The sequence below is a fragment of the Pyrus communis genome, chromosome 14 (assembly GCF_041283825.1).
Source record: "Pyrus communis isolate YQ-2024b chromosome 14, ASM4128382v1, whole genome shotgun sequence".
Classification (NCBI taxonomy): Eukaryota; Viridiplantae; Streptophyta; class Magnoliopsida; order Rosales; family Rosaceae; genus Pyrus; species Pyrus communis.
In genome coordinates this window covers 20,387,605-20,414,593 of record NC_142578.1, presented here as the reverse complement: position 1 = coordinate 20,414,593, position 26,989 = coordinate 20,387,605, and the positions used below count along the sequence as shown (strand labels likewise).

Here is a 26,989-nt window from a genome sequence, read left to right as displayed (position 1 = left end):
ACACATTACACCTAAATTGTTCAGTCTAGTACACATTCGATTTTAAAGTTTAGTTCTATTGGCATGAGTCAATATTTAAAGAAAAGGAATTTAAATATTGTGTAAATATTAGAGTTATGCTTTAGGAAGGATATATTTGTGTCCTTTATTGCTTCCTTATTTAACAAGGATTGTATATACTTATATAGAGAATTATGGAATACATGAAAATTAAGCCGTAAAATTTTACTTGGTATCAGAGTCAGAGAGCGGGCCCGTACTATTCAGCCACGTGATGGGTGGGTCCCCTTGGCCCCGCACGATGATGGTAGGTCCCTTGGCCCTGCGTGTAAGGTGAGTCCCCTTAACTCCACTTGGTTGTCGATGTGTGGATGTTTTGAAATGTCACACATCGACCGTATCAATGAGAAAATAAGAGTTTAAATATCTTAACCCCACTCTAACTAACAGCAATGCCTTTTGTGATAAAACCTCATACCTGACGGATTGTGCAACTGATAATTATCAGGTTGAGGATAGTATCGGTGTTGTTGAAAGTAGGTCGTATGGCCCGTCTCTTTGATAATTCTACTTGGCATCAGAGCCTGGTGTATCCAAACCCTAACATATTCTGCTACTTTTAAGGAAAAGAAGGGGGAAAAAAAAGGAAAAATCTGCAAGGGTTGTATTTCATGCTCTTGCTATACCAATGCTGGTGTGTTTTTTCCTGCACTTGTTGTGTGTCTGTATTGTAGCAATTATGTTTGTTGTTTTGTGATGTGCAATTAGCATGGAACGCCATGTGTTATGCAATTGTTGTGCACAATTGCAAGTGTGTTTTTCTTGCTGCTTCCTAAATTGCTGCATAAAAGGAATAGGGTGTCATTTGGTTTTCAAGTGTTGCTCTCTGTGTTTCTTGCAGCGTGTGGTTCTGTAATTTGTTTGGTACTATAATTGCCATGTATTATTATTGCGTGTGTGATTATAATGGGCAACACAGGTTGGATTTTGGACTCTGGTGCAACAGATCATATGACCTTTGATAAAAATTTGTTTACTTGTGTGGCAACTACTCCTTAGAAGTGTATAGCAACGGCGAATGGCACCACTGCACCGGTTATTAGGGTCGGTACTGTAGACCTTACACCGGTCCTCTCTCTTCATAATTGCTTTGCTTGTTTCATCGTTGTCTCATAATTTGTTATCTATTCCCCAAGTTACTGAGCAATTAGATTGTGTTGTACTTATGTATCCATTCTTTTGTTTACTCCAGGATATTCAGACTAAGGAGATAATTGAGATAGGGGTTGTATTATGCGGATGACGTTGTTCATGGCAGAGCTAATGCAATTCGAGCATCTCGTACCAATAATTTGCAAGAAGTTTGGTTATTGCATCGTCGATTAAGACATGCCTCGTTTGGTTATTTAAGGCGTATGTTGCCTAGTTTATTTCATGAAATAAAAGAATCAGACTTATATTATGAAGTATGTATTCTCGCGAAGAGTCATTGCGCTTCGTTTCCTCCTGGTATGAATAAAAGATTATTTCCGTTTGATCTTATGCACTTTGATGTTTAGGGTCCCTCTCCTGTTAGTACTGTTTTGGAAAGTAAATGGTTTGTTACCTTTGTTGATGATTATGCCTGTATGACTTGGATATATGTGATGAAAAATAAAAGTGATGTTAGTATGGTGTTTCGATCTTTCTCTCTGATGGTTACAACATAATATTCCTTCGTTATTAAAGTTCTCCACTCTGATAATGGAGGTGAATATATGAGTTTTGAATTGTCAGGTTTTCTTCAGGATCAAGTAATTCTCCATGAAACTACTTGTCCCCATACTCCGCAACAAAATGGGGTTGCTGAGAGAAAGAATCGTCATATCTTGGAAATTGCACATGCCTTGCCTATTGGTGTGTTCGTGCCAAAACGGTTTTCGCCTGAAGTTGTTACCTATGCCGTGTATGTGGTTATATCTCGGGTTGTAGAATTCCGTACACCTCTTCAAGCATTAATGGAACATGTTCATGTAGTATCCATCAATACTCTTACTCCTCGTGTGTTTGGATATGTAGCATATGTTCATATTCACAAGAGTCATCGTAGCAAGTTGGACCTATGTTCCCTTCGGTGCATTGTTGTTGGGTTTGCCCCCCAAAAGAAAGGATATAAGTGCTATCACCCTGAAACTTGACATATGTATGTATGTGACTATGGATGTTACTTTTTCTGAATCAGAGTATTTTCATTCTTTTATCCCATTATCTTCAGAGCACTTCCACCCCTAACACAAATGTGCCAACACCTAGCGCATTTATCCACTCAATGAACAGTGATAGACCCCCAATGAACAATAATAGACCAAATGCATCTCCACCCCTAACAAAAAATAGCCTAGTCAATTTTATTAAAATATTATTATTTTTTATTATAAAATAATAAAAATAATAATTTTATTAAAAAAAAAAAAAAAAAAAAAGATAAGTCAGGAATCTCCACGGTTCCACCAAAACCCTCTATACTCTCCCTCTACATCCCCAACTGGTTCTCTCTCCCTCTTTTCTCTCCCTCTTTCTCTCTTTTCCAACTCACTCCCCATGAGTTCTCCTTCTCCTTCCTCTTCAAAACCTTCAACAAATCAAACACAAAATATTATTTTTGTAATCCCTGGAGCTCAAGGAACCCAACCATGGCTTTGCATGCGGCATCAGTGCATGGTGCGAGGCCCTACCATTGAAGTCGAGAGCTTGAGCTCTCAATCTCTAACCTAGGTGATCTTTCTATCACTGTATTGTGTTCTTGAGCTTTAAATCCTGTTGTGTTGCAATTTTTGTGGTTAATTCGAGGGCTTAATTCCCTGCATGTGATTCCGACAAAGGATAATTGACAACTTCGACGAGTTCAAGGTCCAATCTCGGTCAAATCTCTTGCATTTCACCTAGGTAAGTTCTCAATCCTATTCTTATGGTTTTTAACATAAAAATTGTGTTGGAAACCTTTGTGTTGATGCAAATATGTTGTCGGTGCATTTTTTTCTTCAGTTTTTCTAACAAACTCGAGCCATCACTTTCAGGTCATTTTCTTTTTCCCTCCGTGGCTCCTTCCATCCCTAACGTCAGCATGATGTCATATGGGCCGATCCCAAGGTCTGTCAATTTTAGGTTGGCCTATAGACCAGCTTGGGCTGGGTGTCAGGCAATCCCGTGGGCTGGAGAGACTTCCTTATGTGCCGGGCCATTTTTTTTGTTGTGTGTCGGCCTATCCCACCTATGGTGGAAGTGCTTTCAGATCACCAGGGGGAGAACACTAGTGGTTATCAAAGTGATCTTGGGTGGTTAGAAGTACCAGAGGATGTGATATGTAGGTCAGGGGGAGTATGTGTTAATGACAAGGATGAAAATGGGACACCAATATCTCGGTAAGAAATCGTAGAGAGTGACACGGGCCTTCAGCTGCTGCTTGCCGTGATAGGTGTTGGCCATCGACAAGGTCTTGCCGAGGAAGCTACAATAGTTTAGTAGCTAGTTGCTGCCAAACCAAGTACATCAAGGGAGGAAGTGCTACCTGTCGAACCAAGTACATTAGGGGAAGAAGTGCTACATGTCGAACCCACATCACCCTCTCTCTCTAGCTCAATAATGCCATCCAATGTGTCTTCTCTGATCCATGAGGTAAGTACTACAGACGCTCATGTAACTAATTCAAATAATGTTGCAAGTACATATAAGTTGCCACTAAGGTAAAATCGTGATGTTCCTCCTGACAGGTTTTCTCCCGAAGGAAAAGTAAAGTATCCAATAGCGAATTATGTGTCATGCAAGAACCTTGCGCCTAAATGCCAAGCATGGGTGAATAATGTGGAAGCAATCCAAGTACCAACCTGAGTTAAGGAAGCCTTGAAGGATCCTGAATGGGATGATGCAATGGATGAAGAGATGATGGCACCACATAAGAATGATACATGGGAAGTGATGGAACTACCAAAAGGAAAAAAACTAGTTGGGTGTAGATGGGTCTTTACAGTTTAAGATAAGGCGGACAGATCAATAGACATATATAAAGCAAGGTTAATAGCAAAAGGTTATACTCAAATGTAAGGTGTTGATTACCAGGAAAACTTTTCCCCAGTAGCCAAGATAAATACGGTACGTGTTCTTATCTCATTATCTGCAAATTTGAATTGGTCATTGAAATAGTTTGATGTAAAAAATGTTTTCCTTCATGGGCATTTGGAAGAAGAAGTATATATGGATTTTCCTCCGGGATATAACGCCGGGGGGAAAACCGGACTGTGTAGGTTGTGAAAGTTGCTTTATGGGCTTAAACAATCACCTCGTGCATGGTTTGGTAGATTTACTCAAGTCATGAGAAGAAATGGATATTACCAGAGTCACTTCGACCACAGGTTGTTTGTAAAATGGAGAAGTGGCAAAGTGACAGCTTTAATTATCTATGTGGATGACATGATAATAACATATGATGATTCGGAAGAGATGGTAAAATTGAAAGAGAGTCTTGCCACTAAATTTGAGATGAAAAATTTGGGAGATTTAAAATATTTCCTTGGAGTAGAAGTGGCTCATTCGTCTAAAAGTATTTTCTTGTCTCAATGTAAATATGTTTTGACTTATTGAAGGAGACATGTATGCTTGGATGTAAACCCATGGACACTCCTATTGTTGAGAAACATTATTTAGGGATTTATCCATATCAAAAACCAGTTGACAAAGGCAGATATCAGAGATTGGTAGGGAGACTAATTTATTTGTCCCACACTCGTCCGGATATTGCCAATGCAGTGAGTGTGGTGAGTCAATTTATGCACTCACCAAGTGTGGATCACATGACTGCATTTATGCGAATTTTGGCATATTTGAAGTCTGCTCCGGGGAAAGGAATTTTGTATGAACATCATGGCCATATGAGGATTGAGGGATTTACTGATGCAGATTGGGCAAGAGATGTGATTGATAGGCATTCTACGTCCGGGTATTTTACATTTGTTGGAGGTAATTTAGTAACTTGGCAAAGTAAGAAACAAAAAGTGGTGTCACGGTCTTCCATAGAAATCGAATTTAGAGGCATGGCGCATGTAGTGTGTGAGATCCTTTGGCTACGAAAGTTGCTTTGGGGTCTCGGCTTTAAGCAAAAAGAGGCGATGAATTTGTATTGTGACAATAAGTCGGCGAGAGAAATAGCAGATAATCTAGTACAATATGATATGACTAAGCATGTTGATGTTGATTGACATTTTATTAAAGAGAAGCTTGAGAAGGTGGTGTCAATACTGTTCATGAGCTCGGAAGAACAGCTTGCAGATATTCTTACTCATGCCGTGTGTAGTAGGAGCTTCAATGACTCACTTATCAAGTTGGGCATGTGTGACATTTATGCACCAACTTGAGAGGGAGTATTGGCGTGAGTCAATATTTAAGGAAAATGAATGTAAATATTGTGTAAATATTAGAATCATGTTTTAGGAATGATATATTTGTGTTATTTATTGTTTCCTTATGTAACAAGGATTGTATGTACTTATATTGAGAATTATGGAATACATAAAAATTAAGCCGTAAAATTATACTAGCTCATCATTAACTAATTCACTAACTTAATTTCCTTTTTCTTAAATTGTTCAGGTACATTTTACAATGTTCTGGGTTTAGAGGCAGCTTACCTACGGATCAAAAGAGAGTTTTAATAAATCAATAAAAGCAATAGCATCAAAGCATTTTATCAAAGAGAGTTACATTTGGTTCTTTGTACCTTGAAGGAAGATCATCCAGGCAAAACAATTTTGTTCCTATACATTTTGCAAGTTTGCATAAGTGTCATTAGCCGGCCTACGAAAAATGAAGACAACATCATGAAAGAGAAAAATGACATACATCGGGCAGAGCATGTAGCCTCTAATATTATTATAAATTTACAAAATATTATCCGTAAATATAAAATAGGTGTAAACACGAAAAGTTCCTGAAACAAGAAACAAGAATACGCGTACAAAATATATTTTTGTGTTTAATGATTTTTTTGGGGTTACAATCTCTTTGTAATTTGATCCTCTGATTCTATCTTCGTAGGGTGTAGGTTTGTGGATGAGCTGTTGATCCAAAGGGCCGTCGGGGCTTGATCTAGGGATGAACAGTTGATAAACGGATCTTCGAGGGCTTTTGGGCTTGATCTTGAAGACTGGGTGTATGGATTTCTTCGAGGGGCCGTCGGGGCTTGATCTTGAGGGTTGATGAATGAGCGGATCTTCAAGGGCTTTTGGGCCTAATCTTGAAGACTGGGTGTATGGATTTCTTCAAGGGGCCGTCGGGGCTTGATCTTGAGGGTTGATGGATGAGCGGATCTTCAAGGGCTTTTGGGGCTTGATCTTGAGGGTTGATGCATGAGCGGATCTTCAAGGGCTTTTGGGCCTAATCTTGAAGACTGGGTGTATGGATTTCTTCAAGGGGCCGTCGGGGCTTGATCTTGAGGGTTGATGGATGAGCGGATCTTCAAGGGCTTTTGGGCCTAATCTTGAAGACTGGGTGTATGGCTTTCTTCAAGGGGCCGTCGGGACTTGATCTTGAGGGTTGATGGATGAGCGGATCTTCAAGGGCTTTTGGGCCTAATCTTGAAGACTGATTGGATGTGTGGATTTGTTGAGGTTGTTGATCCAAAGGGCCGTTGGGGCTTGATCTTAGGACGAACGGATGATGAACACTTTCTTCAAGGGGCCGTCGGGGCTTGATCTTGAGTCGGCGGAAGTTCTTCAAGGGCCGTTGGGGCTTGACCTTGAAGGAGGGTTTGACGAAGAACGAAGAGTGTTTTCTTGATCCTTCGGGATTTTGCTTGAGAGCTTTAGAGTTTCAAGGCTTCAAGGTTGTGGTGTGATGTAAATTCCCTTCTTTCTTTCTCTCTTCCTTTCTTTCTCCCTCCTCCCCAAATGAATGCCTTGGCTTCCTATTTATAGAATTCCAAAACTTGATTTTTGGATTTAAATAATCAGATGAAATAAATCATTTCTGCCAGGTAATGACACGTGTCCTATTTGATGACTTTTCCAATTTATTTCAATTTTTCGTTGAATCACACGCTACATGTAAAATTTATGTGACACGTGAGCGTTGAAATTTTAATTATTGGTCAACATTCACTTCACCGAAATTTCGATGTCCACAATAGGATGTAATTATGATTTTTTTTTTCATCTCACATTAGCATTTTTCTGTTGAAGATGCCCTCATAGTACTAACAGTAAACAGTCCTGCATAATTCATCTAAATTAACTTTATCTAATATTTATTCTAATAATTGTAAAATGAATATCATAATATTCTACCCAACTTGAATAAACTTATGAACACAATATCCTAAATTAATTAAATAAAGCTGTGATATGTTATGATACAAACGATAATTCTATTTGAGAGTTCTTATAAACTAATCGCGTCGAATCTCAATTTCTTGTTTTTCCCACTTTTATCCAATCCGAAGTTCCTTCAATTTTTCTTGTCCAAAAAAAAAAAAAAAAATTCCTTCATTTTCAATTGGGGACAGAAAAGTTAAGCACATGATGCGTGCATTAAGGTCAAGTACGAACATGTACATTTTCCGTGCATGGTACTTCTAGATTCAAATTTAAAGGACAGTGTGATTTGGTGCGAGCAGAATCACTCCTTGATGGCCGGCTTATCACTATCAGAGAGAAAATAGACAGTGATGTTAATTTCTTCAATTCCTTCGCAAAGTCTTCAATAAGGCTAGGCTTATTTATGGCTTTATAACTCGTTTATACAGATTACTTAGTACTATAATGTATTAGTATTTATTTTTACCTGTAAGTAAGAGATTTTATATTTAAATTCCGTTAAAAGTAAAGTTAAACTATATTATTATAACAAACTCATTATAAAATTTAATCGTTGTCTCATTATTTAAGATAAATATTATCATTTGTTAAAAATAAAAATAAAAATTAAGGACATGAATAATTACATGCACACATCCACATTTATTCTTTGTTTTCAATTCACTTACTTTTATTCTAGGGTCAAAAGTTGCTACTTCACTTTAGTTTAGGGTCAAAAGGTGTACTTTTATCCATCACAACATGTGGCATACAACCGGGATCCCTCTTTTGCATAAGCAATAATCTCGTTCTATCATCCTTTTCCATGCTTGCATTTTTCATTCGTTAATGAGCTTATTTCCACACTTATTTATAATATATTTTATTATAAAATTTACATAATCAAAATTGTCCAATCTTTTAATTTTCATTTGAAGATCAACAATATAAAAATAATTGGAATCAGATATTATTTAGTAATTTGAAAGTATGAAATAACGGTTCATCATGAATATTTTATTTGGTATCTGCATCATTCATGCATTTGATACATTTAGATAGCTAAACGATATCCGATTATAATTTATTGTAATGATGATCTTCAAATAAAAATTATGAGATTTTGATTATGAAATTTATGAAATGAAGATATGTCTTTTGCATGTGAATAAATGAGCTAATCCCCATAAAAATGAATGCAAGTATTATTCTTTTCCATATTATTTTTTTGGATCGGTGTTAATTTTTCATATTCTAAAGGAGCAAATCACAGCAACCAACAAAAGTCATGTGGAATTGACGAAAAAATAGAAAATTAGAGTTCCTGTGTTGGATCCAGTCCAACACATACACAATAAGAACGCTTTGAAAAATAAGATCCGAACCTAGAAAATCAGCGATAAATAGGCACATTCCGCGGCTAATTTGGCGCCCCTTGTAACATGGGAAGTGATGCTTGCTTCTATGTTTTCCAACCCTATTAATTATATATATATATATATATGTATATAATATATATATATATGTATGTATATAATATATATATATATGTATGTATATAATATATATATGTATATATATATATATATATATATATAAATATAGAAGGTTGAAATTTTATATTTACATAGTCGAAGGCACTTGCATTTTCAATTTCCCACTTGTAGCTTTTTTCTCTTTGTTTTATATATAAAGGTCACTCCAGCTCCTTGTTCCACTGCAAAACAATGTCGCCTTTGTCTCTTTTGCTTTGCTTTCTGACCTATTTTTCTCTCTGCAATGGTTATGCTTCTGCTGTACCTCCTGATGGTAAACATTTCTGTTTTTGGTTCCTTTTATACAATTTATATGTCTGTTTTTTTTTTTCCTAATCTTTGGTAATGTATGTGTTCTTACCAGTTCAATAATTTTCTGGATTTTAATCTCCTTAATGCTAAGCTCAAAGCTGCCCTTGGCAGAGTGTGTTTTCAGTTTCTAGACTAACTTCACCAATCAAAATGTATAGTTTACTTGGATTTTTTACTTTCGTTAATGCACATAAATGGTTACATTATAAATAGCTTTCACTTTTACAATCTGAGATTGACATAACAATTTCATCTTTGATTTCAGGAGAACTCCCAAACGGACACTTCGAAGAATCACCACATCCTTCAAATTTGAAGAAAACGGTGATCATCGGCAAGTACTCACTCCCAAAGTGGGAAATCAGCGGCTTGGTGGAGTACGTCAAAGGTGGACCCCAACCAGGCGGTTTCTTCTTCAATGTGCCACGTGGAGTCCACGCAGTGAGACTTGGCAACGAGGCCTCCATTTCTCAGAACGTGATTGTTAGCCCGAGTTCAGTCTACTCGCTCACTTTTGGGGCTACAAGAACTTGTGCCCAGGATGAGGTTTTAACAGTCTCAGTACCTGGTCAGTCTGCTGACCTCTCGCTTCAAACTGTCTTCAGCAGCAATGGTGGTGATACTTATGCTTGGGCTTTCAAGGCTATGTCCAACGTCGTTAAGATTACATTACACAACCCTGGGGTTCAGGAAGACCCCGCTTGTGGGCCGCTACTGGATGCTATTGCAATCAAGCAGATGCTTCCTTTCAACTATACAAGGGGTACGATTTCTTAACCCTCGGTTTTAATTTCTGTTTATATTTATATTTATTTTGTAAATAATCTTACTTGGTTTCAGTTTCATTAGCTTGAAGTTGTATTTTTTTTTTCTCTATCATTTTTTTTAAACATAAAAAAATGGAAGAAAAAAGTATTACTACTCACCACCTAAAGCGGCATGCACATAACACCACTTAGACTACAAGCTCGTGAAGGAAAAAATATATAGTACTGCCACTGCAATTAAGTTTTATTTTATTAAAAAGCGTAAAGCTAAGATACCAACTTTTTAAACTAAAATTTATAAATTATGTAATATGATTATTGATGATTGAATTATTATTAAGTATTGATTAACGTGCTTATCATCTTTATCTAATATTGCTATATACCAATCTCTCTGTGCAGGTAACCTAGTGAAAAATGGAGGGTTTGAAAAAGGCCCTCATGTGTTTAAGAACTTCTCAACCGGAATCCTCATCCCTCCCAAGGTGAATGACCCGTACTCACCACTGCCTGGATGGATCATTGAATCCCTGAAGCCTGTGAAGTACATAGACAGGAAGCATTTTGCAGTTCCTCGCGGACTTGCAGCCATTGAGTTGGTTGCAGGGAGAGAAAGTGCAATTGCTCAAATTATTAGAACCGTCCCAAACAAATCCTACAACCTTATCTTCACCATCGGAGACGCAAAGAACGGTTGCCACGGATCGATGATGGTCGAAGCCTTTGCTGGCAAGGAAACCCTAAAAGTTCCTTTTGTGTCTGCAGGAAAAGGTGGCTTCAAAACTGCAATTCTCAAGTTCCAAGCAAATTCAATCAGAACAAGATTAACATTTTACAGTGCCTACTATCACACAAAGCTTGATGACTATGGCCATATGTGTGGCCCCGTCTTGGATAATGTCATTGTTTTTCCAGTCGCTTGACATTAATTACGTAACACGGAGATCTTTTGTTAGCTCTATATTATTGTTAGAGAAGATCTTGAAAGGTGAGAGTGTGCGTTGTTTATTTCAGTATACATTTGGTTCTTCAGTTTTATGTTTTGAGCCATTGATGGGTATGTACTAATCCATATGAATAAGTTTACAAATGCTCATATTGGGTCTTAAACTTTCTTTAAGATCCGAAACGCGAGTAGTAATGTTAGATAGACTAACATTTTAGATTATATTTGCAAGTCATGTAATGTGTCATCAATAAAAAATAAGGAAGTTAATCAACAATTAAGTAAAATCTAATCATCAACAATTACGTCATATGATTTACAAAATATAATTTAAATATATAATTTCTTTAGCATCACTTTTTAAATATATCTCGATTGTGCAATTGAAAACATTGAATATAATATTGACATTATCCACCAAGTGTACTCTCTAGTAATTTAAGTAGTCATCTAGATTTGAGGGTGTAAAGTATTCTTTATGTTCATCTTCTTTTCTTGCTGCCTTCCCTTGTGACTCAAAAGAACAAAAGTTCAAATTAAAAACATAATAATTGCATAAAAACATTTACTTTAAATTTTGGGTCGAAAGTTGCTAAATCAACGTCACTTTACCCTAGGGTCAAGAGACAAGAGGTGCTTCTTTTTATGAATTGAAGTCTCAGATATTAAATATGTATTATGGGTCGAATATTATATTAGTAGTGCGATTACAAATATATATTCTTAATATGCAACTTGTTAGAGGATGAGTTGTAAACAAAAACAATGTCTACCGTCTGTAAACGAATTTAAAAGCTAAAAATGTGTTTACACAATATGTTCCAGAACATTATAGATGGGTTCATATTGGTTTTTTGTTTTATTTTGGTCAAAATGGTTCATATTGTTGAGTGGGTTAAGAGATGTGTCTAAAGTTATTGGCCCTATATATAGTCTCGCTTATTGAAAGTGAGAAGTTTTACGTAGGTTAGTGTTATCCGCATACTTATTTTTATTTCACATACTCTTTTAATTTTTTACGGTTGAATTAAATGAGTTGAAGAAGGTCAATAACCAAAAAGTAACAAAGATATATACGAAGTAAAGATGGATATGTGAATAACATTTTTTATATAGACGGCGCATGTAAAAAGCTCTTAAGAGAATGAAAGATACCAAATTTAAAAACTGTTTATAACTAATTTATTAATTGATACGGGACGAGCCAAGGGTCTCAAGAAGATGGGGAATAGATAACATAAGATTCATTCAATTAGGGACAACGAAAGTGGTGTAGACCCCATAACTAATCTCTATTTTCATAAAGGAAAGAGAGTTTTAATGAAACACTTTCAGTACTATTCACTTTTAATGAAAAACTATATTTACCCTTCCCTAGTACTATTCACTACACCTTTATTTGTCATTTTTTTATTAAAACTAAATTTTTTTTTTTTTGTTTTTTGTTTTTTTTTTTTTAATTTCTTTTAATTAGTTTTTCTTAAAAGAACTGATGATTCCTTCTCTTAAAAACTTCCCCAAGATCAATTATTATCCACATATATACATATATCGACTCTTATAGCACACATGAACGCTAAAATCAATATTTCTGTTCATAGCGTTCTCTTGGGTGCTCAAAAGTTTCTCCGGAATCTGATCCGAACAATACAAAACAGAAACAAATGAGACATGGATGCCTGTTACTATTCATCATCACTTATCTAATGCAGGAAACAACTGTAAACAATAACTATTTTTCCAATTTCTATCACTGTTCCCACCAATTCCTTCCAAATTCCATGAATATAGAGGGCTTTTAAACCTTGTTATGTACACTTTCTAACCATATAAACAGGTTCCCAAATGGTCTTTTAGATTAAAAGAAATCAATAGCCAAAGTGAGGAATCCGAACATGATTCTTTCTAAAATTTTACAGTTTAACAACTCAAATCACAAAACTAAAATCAAACAAAAATTAAAAATGAATTTGGAGATACAATGTATAATTTATTTATTTTATTTCTTTTTCTGGATCGTCACATATAGTTCCTTCATATAAGCGAATTAAGAAAAAAATTTAGCCATCTCACTCTACATAACTGGCCTTCTAAGGTTATTGAATTTTTGGACCGTAATTTATCATGCAACTTAACTTAATGAGTTTGAATCTGATGGATCAAAATTCAATAGGCCACAAAGCTCAAAAGTTTACTTAAAAGCTGAAAATAAATTTACTCATTTGATTACTGAGAATCAACTTCTTAACTGGCCGTCTGCAATATAGTTATACTAAGAATATTGTTAGATCGTTGTACTTCATACTTACTGAGTTACCGTAAACATTTACAGTAAAATTCAAGATTACCATTTGAAAAAATAAAAATAAAAATAAAAATAAAAATAAAATGTGAGTCTATTGTAACAATCAGAGACTCCACCGCAGAGGATGTCCAAACAAGTTGGTCGTTCAACCCAACATAATGTGAAGACCGATAAACCGAAGACCAAAATCTCAAGTCTTTTCTCGCGCGGTGGTGTACTTTTGTTTCTTGTTCAGTTGGAGAGAACGAGGAGGAGAATTCAAGAATGGCGGTCGGCGAGGAAGTGGTGCAGGAAATAGTGAAAGCCCGTACGGACAAGAGGCAGTACAGGAGGATCGTCCTCCCGAACTCTCTCGAAGCACTTCTCATCAGCGATCCCGACACTGACAAGGCAAAACTTGTTTTCCTTTCTCTTTTAATTTACAATATTTGTTTTTGTGTGTGTGTGTGTTTGTAAAATTTATTTGTTTGTTCAATTTGTGTTTTCTCAGTGTGCTGCTTCCATGGATGTCAACGTTGGTTCTTTCAGCGATCCTGATGGCCTGGAGGGCCTTGCTCATTTCCTTGGTAACTTTAATTCTCTTTTAATTCTTTTGACATGACGATATTCTAAACTATTCCAATCTACGGGACGAGGATTTGAACTTGGGTGAATATACCTGCGTCCGCTTTTTGTTTAATACTATCTTGGTTTGTTCTTGCATCTTTATACCAAATTCTGTATGCTTTTATTTGTATACAAAGTTCCAATACTAAAAAGGCACCTGTAGTTTATTCTGATGCCATTTTGGCGTAGCAATGGATAATCTTATCATGGTACACAGTAGTCTCTTTAACACCGCCACATGGAGGTTAACATTTCTTCTTGTCAAAAAGAAATCGGCTTGGCCACTTAGTGCTACGGTCTAATGGTATTCCTCTCTGGATTGAGCTGAAGATTATTCCCCCACTCCTTTGTCTAAAATTATATCATTGTGTATCCAATAAAAACAAATGCGGTTGGTTATATTATAGATCAGTACAGGAGTTTTATATGTGTGTGTGTGTGTGTGTGTATATATTTATGACTGCATTAGAAGATTGAGTTGGTTATATATTTGCGTGACTTATTTTTCATGAGTTTTCATGGCATTGATGTTGAAAAGAATATGATGTTTGTTGACATTCCTTTCTGAATATTGTACTTTTTTGTGCAGAGCATATGCTGTTTTATGCGAGTGAAAAGTACCCTTTGGAGGATAGTTACTCCAAGTACATCACTGAGGTACTTTCTGCCAAAATTCACAGCTACCCATGGACCTTTTGAACTTCTTTCTGCAGCAGAACTTAATCAAACATAGGGAATGGATTTTTATGTTTCTAGTCTCCTCCACCTTCTGCGTCTGATTGTCAAACTTTGTGGAAAGCGGTGGAATTTAAAATGATACAAAAGCAAATATCAAAGTCTAGACTAAGAAATTATTACTAGCATACAGGAAAGAACTTGGGAGTAGAAACGTGTCATTTTGTAAGGAAAAGCCTTATATAATAGTTCAAAATTATTTCTAGCTTGAAGATAATTCCTAACTTGTATCTTCTTTGGGAATTCTAACAAGTGTTCTTATCACTTTTATGTTTTTTGATTTCACAATCGCCATTGCTATTCAGGGTGCTATTGGTTTATATATAGAACTGTGATTGTGTTGTGCACCGTCATTTATGGGTCGTGTTCCTCATATTGTACCATTGGCTACTGTTGTTTGATGAATCCGATTGGAGATTTTGATTAACTAGCTAGCTCTTCCCCTATTCTTTTTGTCCATCCATCCCAATTCTGTAATGTTTTGTTCCGGTGCATTGTTTGCCAATCCATCCTCGGGGACTGTCCAATACGAGAGAGGCCCTATGTTGGAGAAATTTGTACTATTTTATGTTTTGGTGGTACTATTATGGAAGTACATTATCATGAAATTAATGTTTAATATATTTTATTGAAGTGTACGCTAGATAAATTTTTTATTAGGGATCCTAAGATTGCTTATCGACCTCCATGTGTTTTATTTTTCTGATGCACAGCATGGAGGAAAAACAAATGCTTATACAAGTTCTGAGCACACCAACTATTTTTTTGACGTTAATTCTGATGGTTTTGAAGAGGCTTTGGACAGGTTGATGCTTTTGTTTCTGTTAGCTGCTATTGTCATCATTACAATTCTAAATGTTGAATTTCGTGTTGATGTGTGGTTTCTTGTTCAGATTTGCTCAGTTCTTTATTAACCCATTGATGTCAGCTGATGCTACAATGAGGGAAATCAAAGCTGTTGATTCTGGTTAGCGGCTCTGTTTTTATAATTCTTTTATACTTGATTTTTTCACTGTAATGACCATTAATGACAAATTTGAGGCTGGTGTACAGAGAATCAGAAAAACCTGTTGTCTGATGGATGGAGAATGAACCAGGTACGCCTTTGGATTATAGTCTTTATACGACTGCAAGACCTTGAATATTTACTAATATTGGAAGGCTATTACTGACACTCAGGCTGTGTTTATTTTCATTTAAGAAAAGTATATATTTGAAATAGTTCTTGAACAGTTGAACTATTATAGTATTACGGTCCTGCTTATTGTATGAATGATGCATACTTTTATTCCAGTGTAGCTGGGCACATTGTTTTTGTGTTTCATTTATGTCCCCATGTAGTTTCTAACCTTATTCTGCATGATTTGTCTTTGTACAGCTCCAGAAACATCTAAGTGCGGCTGACCATCCGTACCATAAATTTAGTACAGGTCAGCATTTAACTTTTGATTATAACCAAATGTGCCTTGAGGTTCATAAGAAACAGGAAGCAGGCCATTTTTATGTGCATGCTTTCTGTAGCTAATAGGATTTTTAGTGTCTGGTTATTGTAAACCCTGTGTAAATCATCTTGCTGCTTCTTGCTTCACTCTTTTTATGGTTTTGGATATTATTCAAAATTATTGTCATCACAGTTCTATTATTTTACGGTTTTACTTTCCTGGGTATCTTTGTCATTTGCATAAATGTTTCTTAAGATAAACATATTTGGTGGCTGTCACATAGAGAAAAAAAACAATTACATAATATTACCTATTAGGGTTAAACTGAAATTAATTTAGTTTGTTGGACATTGCGGGCCAGTTATTTTTCCTTTAAATTCATTTTTGATAGGAGGTAAGGTAAGGTAAGGTAAGGTAATTGTATGCTTGAATTTTTTGGGGAATTGTTATTGGCACTCCAAAAATCTCATTTTGCACTCCAAACTTTCTATAATTAGGAAAAGAAATACACCTGTAAGGAGTGTAGAATGAGATTTTTGGAGTGCTAATAACAGTTCCCTTTTTTTATTGGATTAAAACTTTAATGGGGTGGATGGTTGGAGTTAAAGTCTCATGATAAGCAAATGCTGAGATGTTTGAGCTGATGTCTCTAAAAGGACTTTTTTACGTCTCTAGTTGTAGTTTGCACTGTTGAGAAGACAATTTATGAAGAAGGGGTGGTCTATCTGTTGTGTGAAGGGAGGGTGGAGCTTGACTAACATTTTAAATGCTTAATTGGTTGGTGTGTTGAGTCACTTGAGAGGATTAGAAGATGTCTCAAAGAATATGTGATTTGAGTTTGATTTTGTGTCTAGGTTTGTATACTTTATTTATTTGAAAAGACATGGAGTACTTGGAGCTAACAGAAGACTTGGCCCAAAACCGAGCGGTTTGAGCGCAATGGCTTTCTAGGATTCATACAGCGGACCCCAGTCAGTGGCATAAGGCTTTGTTGTTGGTTCTGGGTGCTAGTAGTTGTCTAGAAGGATTTGTTCCTCAACGAGGGAGGGGGTGGATTATTTCAGTGCTTTGTATTATGTATAATTGGAAACTAAGCCTATTTTCTATTTGAAAATGGTAGCTAGAAGGCGTTTTCGGTCATATAAACATTATTCTATCATTTATGGTACGTTGGGCATATGGTTTCTAGTTCAGACGGGGAATAGTCCCTTGTTTGAAGTGGAGTAGTCTGAGGAAGAGTGAAGAAAGTTGAGGTTCCACCGTAAAACCAATTGGCAATAGGGGAGTAGCCCAACTTACTTTATAAACCCATGCAAGATCCCTTCTCACATCAAAGTGGGACTCATTCTCAACATGCCCCCTCACGTGTGGCTAATTTGTGGACAACACAACGGGGTCATGTGGAGTGCATGTGGCCGTTTGGCTTCACACGTGGGACAACCTGCTGTGATACCATGAAGAAAGTTGAGGTTCCACCATAAAACAAATTGGCACTAGGGGAGTAGCCCAACTTATTTATAAACCCATGCAAGATCCCTTCTCTCATCAATGTGTGACTCATTCTCAACACTCATTCTCAACAGAGAGGAATAGTGAAGCAATTCGATGCCTCCTGTGTACTCAGCTGCTTCTTGTTTCTTCTGGTTTTCTATCTAAATGATGAATCAATCAGCAACTTAAGAGTGGCCGAAGGAACTATCTTTTAACTTTCTTCTTTTGCATAATTTACTGAGGTCAGAATCAAATGATAGGGTAGTTATGCATCGGTGAAGTCTCTTCGTATGCTCCTGTAATTTTACCCCTCACGACCCCTAATTTGTATGTTTAGTTTTTTCCATCTGTTTTTGTGGGTTTGCTTCAAGTTTTTCACAGCTATGCAATAGTCCTACAAATTTGACGTGGGCACAACCTTTCCTTAGAATTGCCCTTGCTGTTTCGTGATGCTCGGATACATATAGCAATGGCTTTCAAGTATCTATGACATATTTCATATTATTTCAGTCATACTGTCATGTGTGTTGATTTTGAGTTCAATGCCACTGTCTATGCTTGTTTGGGGTTCAGAATGTCTACCATGTCTCTTATGATGCCTACTTTTCTTACTTTTTCAGGGAATTGGGAAACTTTGGAGGTCCGTCCAAAAGCAAAAGGATTGGATACCAGAGCTGAGCTTATTAAGTTCTATGAACAGTATTATTCCGCTAACGTCATGCATCTTGTCATTTATGGAAAAGGTTTATAGCTACATTTACATATAAAAGTCCGATTCAATTGCCCTGTGGTCAAGTTAATAATTATCATTATTCGTATTTCAGAAAGCCTAGATAAAATTCAAGCCACTGTAGAGGACAAATTTAAGGGTATTCGAAACATTGACCGCAGCTGCCTTTGTTTCGGTGGTGAGCCTTGCACATCAGAACATTTACAGGTACACATGGTTGTGCTAAACTTTTTATGCTGGGTTGAACTTGCTTTCAGGGCTTACAGAATTGCTGATAAGGCAACAACTTTCTATGGTCCTATATTCAGATGGATAATTCTTTCCACCTTTCTCTTTTGTGTTAATTTCAGATTCTTGTCAAAACTGTCCCAATCAAAGAGGGACATAAGCTGAGACTTGTGTGGCCAATAGCTCCAGAAATTCACCATTACAAGGAAGGGCCATGTAGGTATCTTAGTCATCTCATTGGCCACGAAGCAGAGGGGTCTTTGTATGCCGTCTTGAAAACTTTGGGTGAGTTTTTTAGCAGATGTATTTGAACTTGGAACACTTGAGAGTTGAGGCCAACTTTTTATCATAATTTTCATTACAATGCCTTTCCTAGGCTTCCTCTTTGTGTTTGATGATTCATTATTTATCAGGGTGTTCACAGTTCCCGTTTGTCATCGTACACTTCATACTCGATGCTTTATCATTTTAAATCACTCATAGAGAAAGTGCCAGATGGCAGACTGGGAGTGAGATTAGCATTACGTCATAATTGTTTTTTATCTGAGTTATGAAGGTTGGAATTGGATTCGAGCCTTATTTATAATGCATCATTATCATGGAACTTATTTAGATGACTAATCTAAGAACGTGGATAAACTCTGATCGTGTTGTATAGTTTATAGAGATTTTTGGTTCTGCTAACTTTTCTTTTTCTGTTTTGCTTCTGGTTGTTTGGGTTGTTCTGCTAGTTCAGACCTTGTGTGTTTTCCGTTTTCTTTTTCGTTGATGTAATTGTCTCTGTATCAAAAAATGTTTAAATTCTCAACTTAGTGATTAACACCTAAAGATGAAAATACTTTGATGTGGTCAAATTCTGTTCCATTTTGGATGGATGGAATTTATATGCTTGGGTTAATTTAACCACAGTTTTTCTTTTTGTTCTAAATATTGCAGGATGGGCAACAGGCTTGGGTGCTGGAGAATCAGATTCGACTTTGGAATTTTCTTTCTTTATAGTAGATATGGATCTCACTGACGCGGGTCATGGTTAGTTTACTTTTTAGTTTTTCCATTTTGGGGTATTCTTAGTTCTCCCAACCCCCATCTCCATTTAGGCTTCATTTCATTTTGGATGAGCATCTTTCACTTAAGATAGCTTGAAATTCTTAAATAACATTTTCTTTTGTCAGGAGGCTTATTTTAACTTGTATTGTCTTCTTCTAGAATGTGATAAGCCTTTTGACTATTTTGCAGAGCATATGCAAGACATAGTAGGCTTGCTTTTCAAATACCTTTCCCTCTTACACCAGTCGGGTATCTGCAAATGGATTTTTGATGAGGTATGCTATGCATTCTAGTGTATGAATTACTGGTGCATGATACCTTTCTCTGAATTTTGTCTACGATCATCTGTAGTACATTTCACAGTATGAATTACTGGTGCATAGTGTTAGCAAGAACATGGTTAATATGTCTTTGCATCATATTAATTCTTTGATTCTGAGTTATGCAACCCTTCATATTTGTTTTCCATTGTTAAAGAAGACAGAAGTCTAAGGATGATTTCTTCTGGTTGGAGGTGTCATGTCAAGGCCTCAAGGGGTCAAACCGGGTGCACTTATATGATTCATCACAATGTTACTTTCCATATTTCTAAACAGTATTAACCCTACTGTGGTTTTATCTGACGTGTGAATCATAGATTTTTTGTTAATTTTCATGCACAAAATTCAGTGTGGAAATTGTCTTTCTGATTCTTTCTCATGGACTCTGAAAGGACTTGTGTTTATTGTAGCTTTCTGCAGTTTGCGAGACAAAGTTTCATTATCAGGACAAAAATCAGCCTATTAATTATGTCGTCAGCATTTCGCCAAATATGCAGGTATTAAGCTCTTGGTTTAATCTTGCTTTGTTTAAGGACACTGAAATGGCTTGTGTTTAATGTAGTTTCCTCTATAATTTTGGTTGGAGCATTTGGAAATTAATTTCTGGTCTCTTCATTCTTCTATCAGATTGGTTGATATTATATGTCCCCCATGCTTTTTTATTTAAACGAAAAACACAGTGCTTTTGATAGTGGAGTTGTAGTTTGTTGAAAATTTTCAAGTTTGGTTGGAAAGAAGGGGGAGGAACTTTTTTCAGAAAATTTGGGAAGGTGGTTCTCTTTTGGGATAGAGCAAGACTTTGGGAAGCTTTGTGTACATCGGTATCAATTGAATATAAAAATTTTCAGTTTTTTTTTTTCTGTCTACATGTGGATTATGGAGCTGCTAGTTTTAAGTTTGTTAATTCTTAATGGCCCTGTGCTATAATTGTGTCGTGTGTTTGTATAAGTTAATGATTGTACCTTCCGAGGACTGCTTGTTTCCTGCTATTGTATTGTTTGACATTGTTAAGAGTTCTTTTGTTTCTGAAGAAGTTCTGGGCAGGAGGAACTTTTCTAGTTCGGTAATTAATTTTCACTTGCTTCTTGCTCACATGACAATTTGATATCCATATACAGAAATATCCTCCAAGAGACTGGCTAGTAAAATCATCCTTGCCTTCTAACTTCAGTCCAGACACTATCCAAATGGTGCTTAACAAGCTTTCTCCAGAAAATGTCAGGTAAGTGTATTGCTAAGTTGAATTCTATAGAATTTCGTAACTATTTTCCAAGCAGATCCTTCTTGTCTATTGTTATAAGTTTTCTCATAAACTTATGGACTAATGCTGTTTTCGTTGTACAGAATTTTCTGGGAATCAAAAAAATTTGAAGGTCATACTAACATGACTGAGCCATGGTATGGGACTGCTTATTCCGTCGAGAAAATTAGTGGCTCCATGATTCAGGTTGGTTATGAATTCTATATGTAAATCAATATATATATGTATATATGTATATGTGTGTGTGTGTGTGTGTGTGTGTATGTATAATGCGTTAGGTATGGTGTTTTTTTGTTTGTTAATTTCATCAGTTTAGAGATGTAATGAATCCTTTTAATGGAGTAAGAGGAAACCACTTTGATCCCAAAACCTTTTCATTTGATTGCAGGAATGGATAGTATCTTCCTCAAATGAGAATCTGCACCTACCAGCCCATAATGTGTTCATCCCCACGGACTTGTCTCTTAAGAATGATCATGAGAAGGTGTGATGAATGGTAAATTCTATCTGTAAGTTAGCACAACTTTAAATTCTTCTGATGTGATTGACTTTTTTTCAGGCCAACTGTCCAGTTCTGTTAAGAAAGTCGCCGTGTTCAACACTCTGGTACAAGCCGGATACAATGTTCTTTATTCCTAAGGCTTACGTTAGGATTCATTTCACTTGTCCCCACACAAGTGAATCCCCTGAAACAGAAGTCTTAACTAAAATGTTTACTCGGCTGTTGATGGATTACTTGAATGAATATGGTAAAATTCTGTATTTACGGCTAATTACTTGCTTCCATTGATGGTGACCTATTTTTTTTTTTCGCTTACACCAAAGGTGTTATTTTCCTGAACCAGAGCTTATTTAAGTCTTTTTTTTCAGCTTACTATGCTGAGGTTGCTGGACTGTTTTACGCAATAACCCAAACAGATAGCGGGTTTCTGGTATCGTGTTCAACCATGTGAAACTTGCTAGCCAGTTCTTTAGATTGTTGTTTCTGTAAATTGACCTTTTATTTTCTTATGTAGGTGACTCTGGTTGGCTATAACCACAAATTAAGAACTTTACTAGAAACTGTAGTTGAGAAGATTGCAAGCTTTAAAGTGAAAGCTGATAGGTTCGCTGTCATTAAGGTAACCTTAGAGCTCCTTGTACCCAAAAATGTTATATTTTAAATGTTTCTATACATTGTTCTAGATGAGCATTTTGATAAGCTATTAGTGGCGGCACAGTAACTGGATAAATAATTTTTGCATATCTTAATTTTGGCAGAGGCCAACATTCCTGAAAAGAGACGGATCATATCTACCTATTTCTGAAATAATTTTGGAACAGTCTCTTTATTTAGCTATTTCAAGATTCTCTTAAACCCGTAGTAGAATTTGTCATGATCATGGAGATTTTCTAATTTGGCATAGAGAATCTTTGCCGAGTATATCTTGTATCGAGAATGTATAGTATTGCCTTTAAGAAATATAATGTCTTGGGCCTCTCCACCCATGTCCGGTTTGTATTGGTGGGATGCTTTAATTCTATCGTGTCATCAAAACAGGAAACCAACGTGTCAGGCGCAACGGCCACACCTGCTTTGAGGTTCCCCAATATAAATTATCCACATTTTTGGGCCCCAGTCATACTACACGTGAGGGGATGTGTTGTGTGTATATCCCGCATGGGAACGCAAAGCCTTGATTTATATAATGTGGAATGTTCTATGCCTATGCATCTGTGGCCAATTGGTTTTGGGTTGCATGATCAATCAGTCTTGTTTTCACATTGTGGGCCAAATAGGAATACACTTACTATGAACATTCTTACTTGTAGCTACAGACCTAGATTTCATCATCATCGTTATCATAATTATATTAATCTTCATGACCGAACATATACCTAACTTGTGATTTTACCAATTAGTCTGTCTTCCGCAAGAGCATTTGCTTCTTGTGTTTTTCTGTTTCTCTGAGACTTGATATTGTAGCTTTTTTATTTTTGTCTTGCCTTTGCCGAACTTCTTTTCTTTTGAATTTGTTTATCTGCATTGGCTTTATCCATTTGGTAATGTCTTCAAGTATATTAGTTTAATGAAAGAAATAAATTCAATTTGATGAAGCAATTGGAATCTGATATCTAAAGTGATGTATATATTTAACCATTTCTTACTTGTTATTTTCCTTTTTGTCCATATCAGGAAATGCTCATGAAGGAGTACCAAAACTTGAAATTCAAACAGCCTTATGAGCAGGCTATGAATTACACGGCATTAATTCTACGTGATCATACTTCGTCATGGATGGAAGAACTTGAAGCTCTTCCTCACCTTCAAGTTGAAGATCTTTCTAAGTTTGTTCCTTTGATGCTCTCGAGGGCCTTCTTAGAGTGTTATACAGCAGGTTACCATTTTTTTTCCTTTAAACAATTTAGGTTATATCCATTGTTATATTGATTTTAGTCTTCTCTTTTTTTTTTTTTGGTTTTTTGTTGTTATTCATTGTTAGTTATATGCTTTTGCAGGAAACCTTGAAAGGAATGAAGCTGAGTCAATGATCCAACATATTGAACATGTTTTCTTTAAGGGCTCAAACCCGATTTCCCAACCTTTGTTCCCATCACAGCATCTGACGAATAGAGTCGTGAAGCTTGAAAAGGGCAAGAACTACTTCTACCCTGTGGAAGGCCTTAATCCGAGTGATGAGAATTCTGCCCTTGTCCTCTATATCCAGGTTCTTAAATTTGTTTACAGAAGGAATAAACTAGATTTTGTTGGATGGAAGTTTTCATTTTCTACGGTCTCGTTCAAAATTCACAAAACCTTGTAAGAGTTCCTACAGAAAATTTTTAAACCAGTATCTTCTCTGGTTTTTCTTCAATATATTACAGAAAATAATTTTCGGGAAATTTGAGTATTACTAGAGCTGCGACCTCTAAATACAAAAGTTTTTAGTTGGAGCACAGCGTTTTTTTGTTTGTTTTTAAACACAATTGTCTTAATATGTGTAGGTTCATCGGGATGATTTTATGCTGAATGTGAAACTTCAGCTGTTTGTTCTTATTGCAAAGCAGCCTGCCTTCCACCAGCTTAGATCCGTTGAGCAACTTGGTTACATCACGGCCCTCGTGCAGAGGAATGATTTTGGTATTCGTGGGGTGCAGTTTATTATACAATCTACAGTGAAGGTATATAACCATGCTTATATTATTGTTGTCCTGTTGCTTTATCCCTGCCTATACCTAAGTACGTTGTGTTGATCTTAACAGGATCCAGCACATATTGATTTGAGAGTGGAGGAATTCCTCAAGGGGTTCGAGACTAAACTTTACGAGATGCCAAGTGACGAATTCATGGTAAGATCAACTAGACTCCATTCTTAACTCCGGTTCTCTAGTTTTCTAGTTTTACCACATCTTTTATGCAGCTTTAATCTCTTCAGTATGGAACATCTTTAGACTTCCTTAAAACTTCCGGTGAGACCATTTTTACCTTGCATTAGTCTGTCTGCCTTGTTTATTATCCACACCCATATCATCTTCGCCCTTCCATCACTTTTTTGCGATGATTCATGTCCCCATTTACAGATGGTAGAAATCTTTCAATATGAATGTGTAATCACTTCTAGATAAAAATGTGAACCCGAAAAAGAAATTTTTTTGTTGTAGGATGTCATGTATTATTTTTTTCCTTTTCATTGTAGGATGTCATATATGATTTTTCCCCAATAAATAACTGTTGAACTGGTTGTTATGTAGAGCAATGTACATGCTTTGATCGACATGAAGCTTGAGAAGCACAAGAACTTAAGGGAAGAAGCTGGATTTTATTGGACGGAGATTTCTGATGGAACCCTCAAGTTTGATAGGAAAGAGTCTGAGGTATGAATATCTCCCTAACTTGAGTTCAATTTTTTAAGATACTCACAATTCGAGATGACCGATGCCTTGTATTCTTTTCAGTACTCGGATAAATGTGCTTGTGTTAAAGTGATTATAAACTAGTTAGAAAAAAACCGTAAATTACAAGCTGATCAATATAAATTAAAAATGATTAAGAACCGTTGGAACGAAATATAAATAAAGCAGGAAAGAAAATGTGTCCCTCTATTAATGGTAGTGTTGATACTTGAAACAGATTGCAGCACTGAGGCAGCTTACGCAGCAAGAATTGACAGACTTTTTCAATGAGCATATAAAAGTTGGGGCGCCTCAAAAGAGGTCATTAAGTGTACGAGTGTATGGGAACTCACATTCATCCGGGTACACTACGGATAAAAGTTCACCGGTGAAACCTTGCTCTGTCAAAATCGACGATATATTCAGCTTCAGAAGGTCACAGCCTCTTTATGGTTCATTCAAGGGAAACCATGTGAAATTGTAGAGACTCGAGAATTACATATCTGGATTTGCAAATGGAATCGCTTAACTTCAACAAAATTGTCGAAGAATAGCATCGGTTGCAGACAGCAGATTTGGCAGAAAGATCGCCCAAGAAGTTCATCGACAAGGCTATACCGTATATCAAAATAATGTTAGGGAATTTGATATTTTGAATTCCATTTTTTTCGTACATTTGACCTTGTATGAAACAATAAAAATGGATTCCAAGTGGCCAAACTTAGAATATTTCTTTCGTTGTCTGTTTATCCAAATAAGAGATTCAGACTATGCAGTTTGTCATACACAATGCATTTATAATGTATGCAATATTTTTCTTTGAGACGCAGACGCTTAAGGCTATGTTTGGGGGAATAGGACCCTCTCCGGATACTCTTTGTGGAGATCCGGATGATCAATCAAAAGTCTGTTCGATATATTGTTAGAAATTATTTTGAATTTTTATTTAAAATTCAATATAAATAGTACTTAACGAAAACTGACCATACAATATACGATAAACAGATATAATTAATTGATCTTCGGATCCTCGGAACAAAATGTTAAATAGAAGAGATAACCCTCCACGAGCATTATAAAGGAATGTGAGAAATTTTCAAATGGCTCCTTTCAAGTAAAGATTTGTATCGCCTTCAATATTCAAACTTCTCAGTAAACATGAGACGACTACAAGGGACCAAGAACCTTTCATCTCAAACTTGCGGCCCGAAGTACTCTTGCAATGTTTTTCTTTCTTCTGAATCATTCATGTCACTACCATGTCACCAACACGCACAATAAAGGCCCTAAATTTGTTCTTAGTGTGCTTCACAAATAGAGTGCGATCCATGTTGCTATGTCTATATTCAATGCCTTCCTAGACTGTGATCCTCGCAAACCAAGCTCTCGGAGATTGTTTCAAGTCATACAAAGACTTCCTTGGTTTGTACACACCCATGTAGTCTCTCCATTTGCATATTACACCCAGGTTGCAATTTCATGTATACTTCCTTCAAATCTCCATGTAGAAATGCATTCTGCATATCAAATCGATGCAGTCGCCAATCCAGATTTACTGACACAAACTGCAAGACACAAATGGCTTTATGTAGTTAATTCCATAAGTCTGCGTCCTGTCTAGCTTAAATCGTTCAACAGTTCCATCGGCTTCATGCTTGGTGTAAATTCACCGGCATCGGACATGTTTTTTTCCTTGGCTTATTTTTAGCTATGCTTCTTAGAACTTCATTTTAATCTCATTTTGCCCTGTGTAACTTAAAAGTCACCACTTTAATTCCTTGAAACTCAAAATTTGTTTCACTTTGACTTACTCCACTATGCGTCAACATTTAACAATCAGATAATATTAATTTTAAAAGAAATTAAAGAGATGAAAAAAATAAAAAATAAATTGATTAGCCTGATTCAACCACATCAAACTCACATAAGAAATTAACAGACCTAAGGCAACATGGAGCAAATTTTGAGTTTTATAGAGACAACTTTCAAATTTCAGGGGGCAAATTGGATCAAAATTGAGTTCCAAAAATAAAATGAAGCAAATTTTGACTTTCAAAAAATAAAATTGT

General features: G+C 36.2%; 2 protein-coding genes across 2 annotated transcripts; both read left to right on the top strand.

The window, feature by feature from the left end:
* The first annotated feature begins 8,933 nt into the window (after positions 1 to 8,933).
* Positions 8,934 to 11,046, top strand: LOC137711959 (protein TEEBE). Its single transcript, XM_068451109.2, has 3 exons — positions 8,934 to 9,131; positions 9,435 to 9,932; positions 10,339 to 11,046. The coding sequence occupies exons 1-3, from the start codon at positions 9,050 to 9,052 to the stop codon at positions 10,857 to 10,859; spliced, it is 1,101 nt and encodes a 366-aa protein (XP_068307210.1). The 5' UTR covers positions 8,934 to 9,049; the 3' UTR covers positions 10,860 to 11,046.
* A 2,246-nt stretch (positions 11,047 to 13,292) lies between these two features.
* Positions 13,293 to 25,749, top strand: LOC137712582 (insulin-degrading enzyme-like 1, peroxisomal). Its single transcript, XM_068451678.2, has 25 exons — positions 13,293 to 13,577; positions 13,678 to 13,753; positions 14,383 to 14,450; positions 15,242 to 15,333; positions 15,422 to 15,495; positions 15,582 to 15,625; positions 15,907 to 15,958; positions 18,082 to 18,204; positions 18,286 to 18,398; positions 18,542 to 18,704; positions 19,356 to 19,448; positions 19,656 to 19,741; positions 20,197 to 20,283; positions 20,905 to 21,008; positions 21,131 to 21,233; positions 21,436 to 21,531; positions 21,607 to 21,796; positions 21,918 to 21,979; positions 22,064 to 22,168; positions 23,224 to 23,425; positions 23,547 to 23,755; positions 24,033 to 24,209; positions 24,291 to 24,377; positions 24,780 to 24,902; positions 25,159 to 25,749. The coding sequence occupies exons 1-25, from the start codon at positions 13,452 to 13,454 to the stop codon at positions 25,402 to 25,404; spliced, it is 2,901 nt and encodes a 966-aa protein (XP_068307779.1). The 5' UTR covers positions 13,293 to 13,451; the 3' UTR covers positions 25,405 to 25,749.
* The last annotated feature ends 1,240 nt before the right edge of the window (positions 25,750 to 26,989 follow it).

What these genes read in the sequence shown, in the direction of transcription:
- LOC137711959 (XM_068451109.2), top strand. Translation starts at nt 9,050, where the DNA reads ATGTCGCCTTTGTCTCTTTTGCTTTGCTTTCTGACCTATTTTTCTCTC. An exon ending in TTCTGCTGTACCTCCTGATG is followed by an intron (nt 9,132 to 9,434) that starts GTAAACATTTCT and finishes CTTTGATTTCAG; the next exon opens with GAGAACTCCCAAACGGACAC. An exon ending in TCCTTTCAACTATACAAGGG is followed by an intron (nt 9,933 to 10,338) that starts GTACGATTTCTT and finishes CTCTCTGTGCAG; the next exon opens with GTAACCTAGTGAAAAATGGA.
- LOC137712582 (XM_068451678.2), top strand. Translation starts at nt 13,452, where the DNA reads ATGGCGGTCGGCGAGGAAGTGGTGCAGGAAATAGTGAAAGCCCGTACG. An exon ending in ATAGGTTCGCTGTCATTAAG is followed by an intron (nt 22,169 to 23,223) that starts GTAACCTTAGAG and finishes TGTCCATATCAG; the next exon opens with GAAATGCTCATGAAGGAGTA. An exon ending in TTGATAGGAAAGAGTCTGAG is followed by an intron (nt 24,903 to 25,158) that starts GTATGAATATCT and finishes TACTTGAAACAG; the next exon opens with ATTGCAGCACTGAGGCAGCT.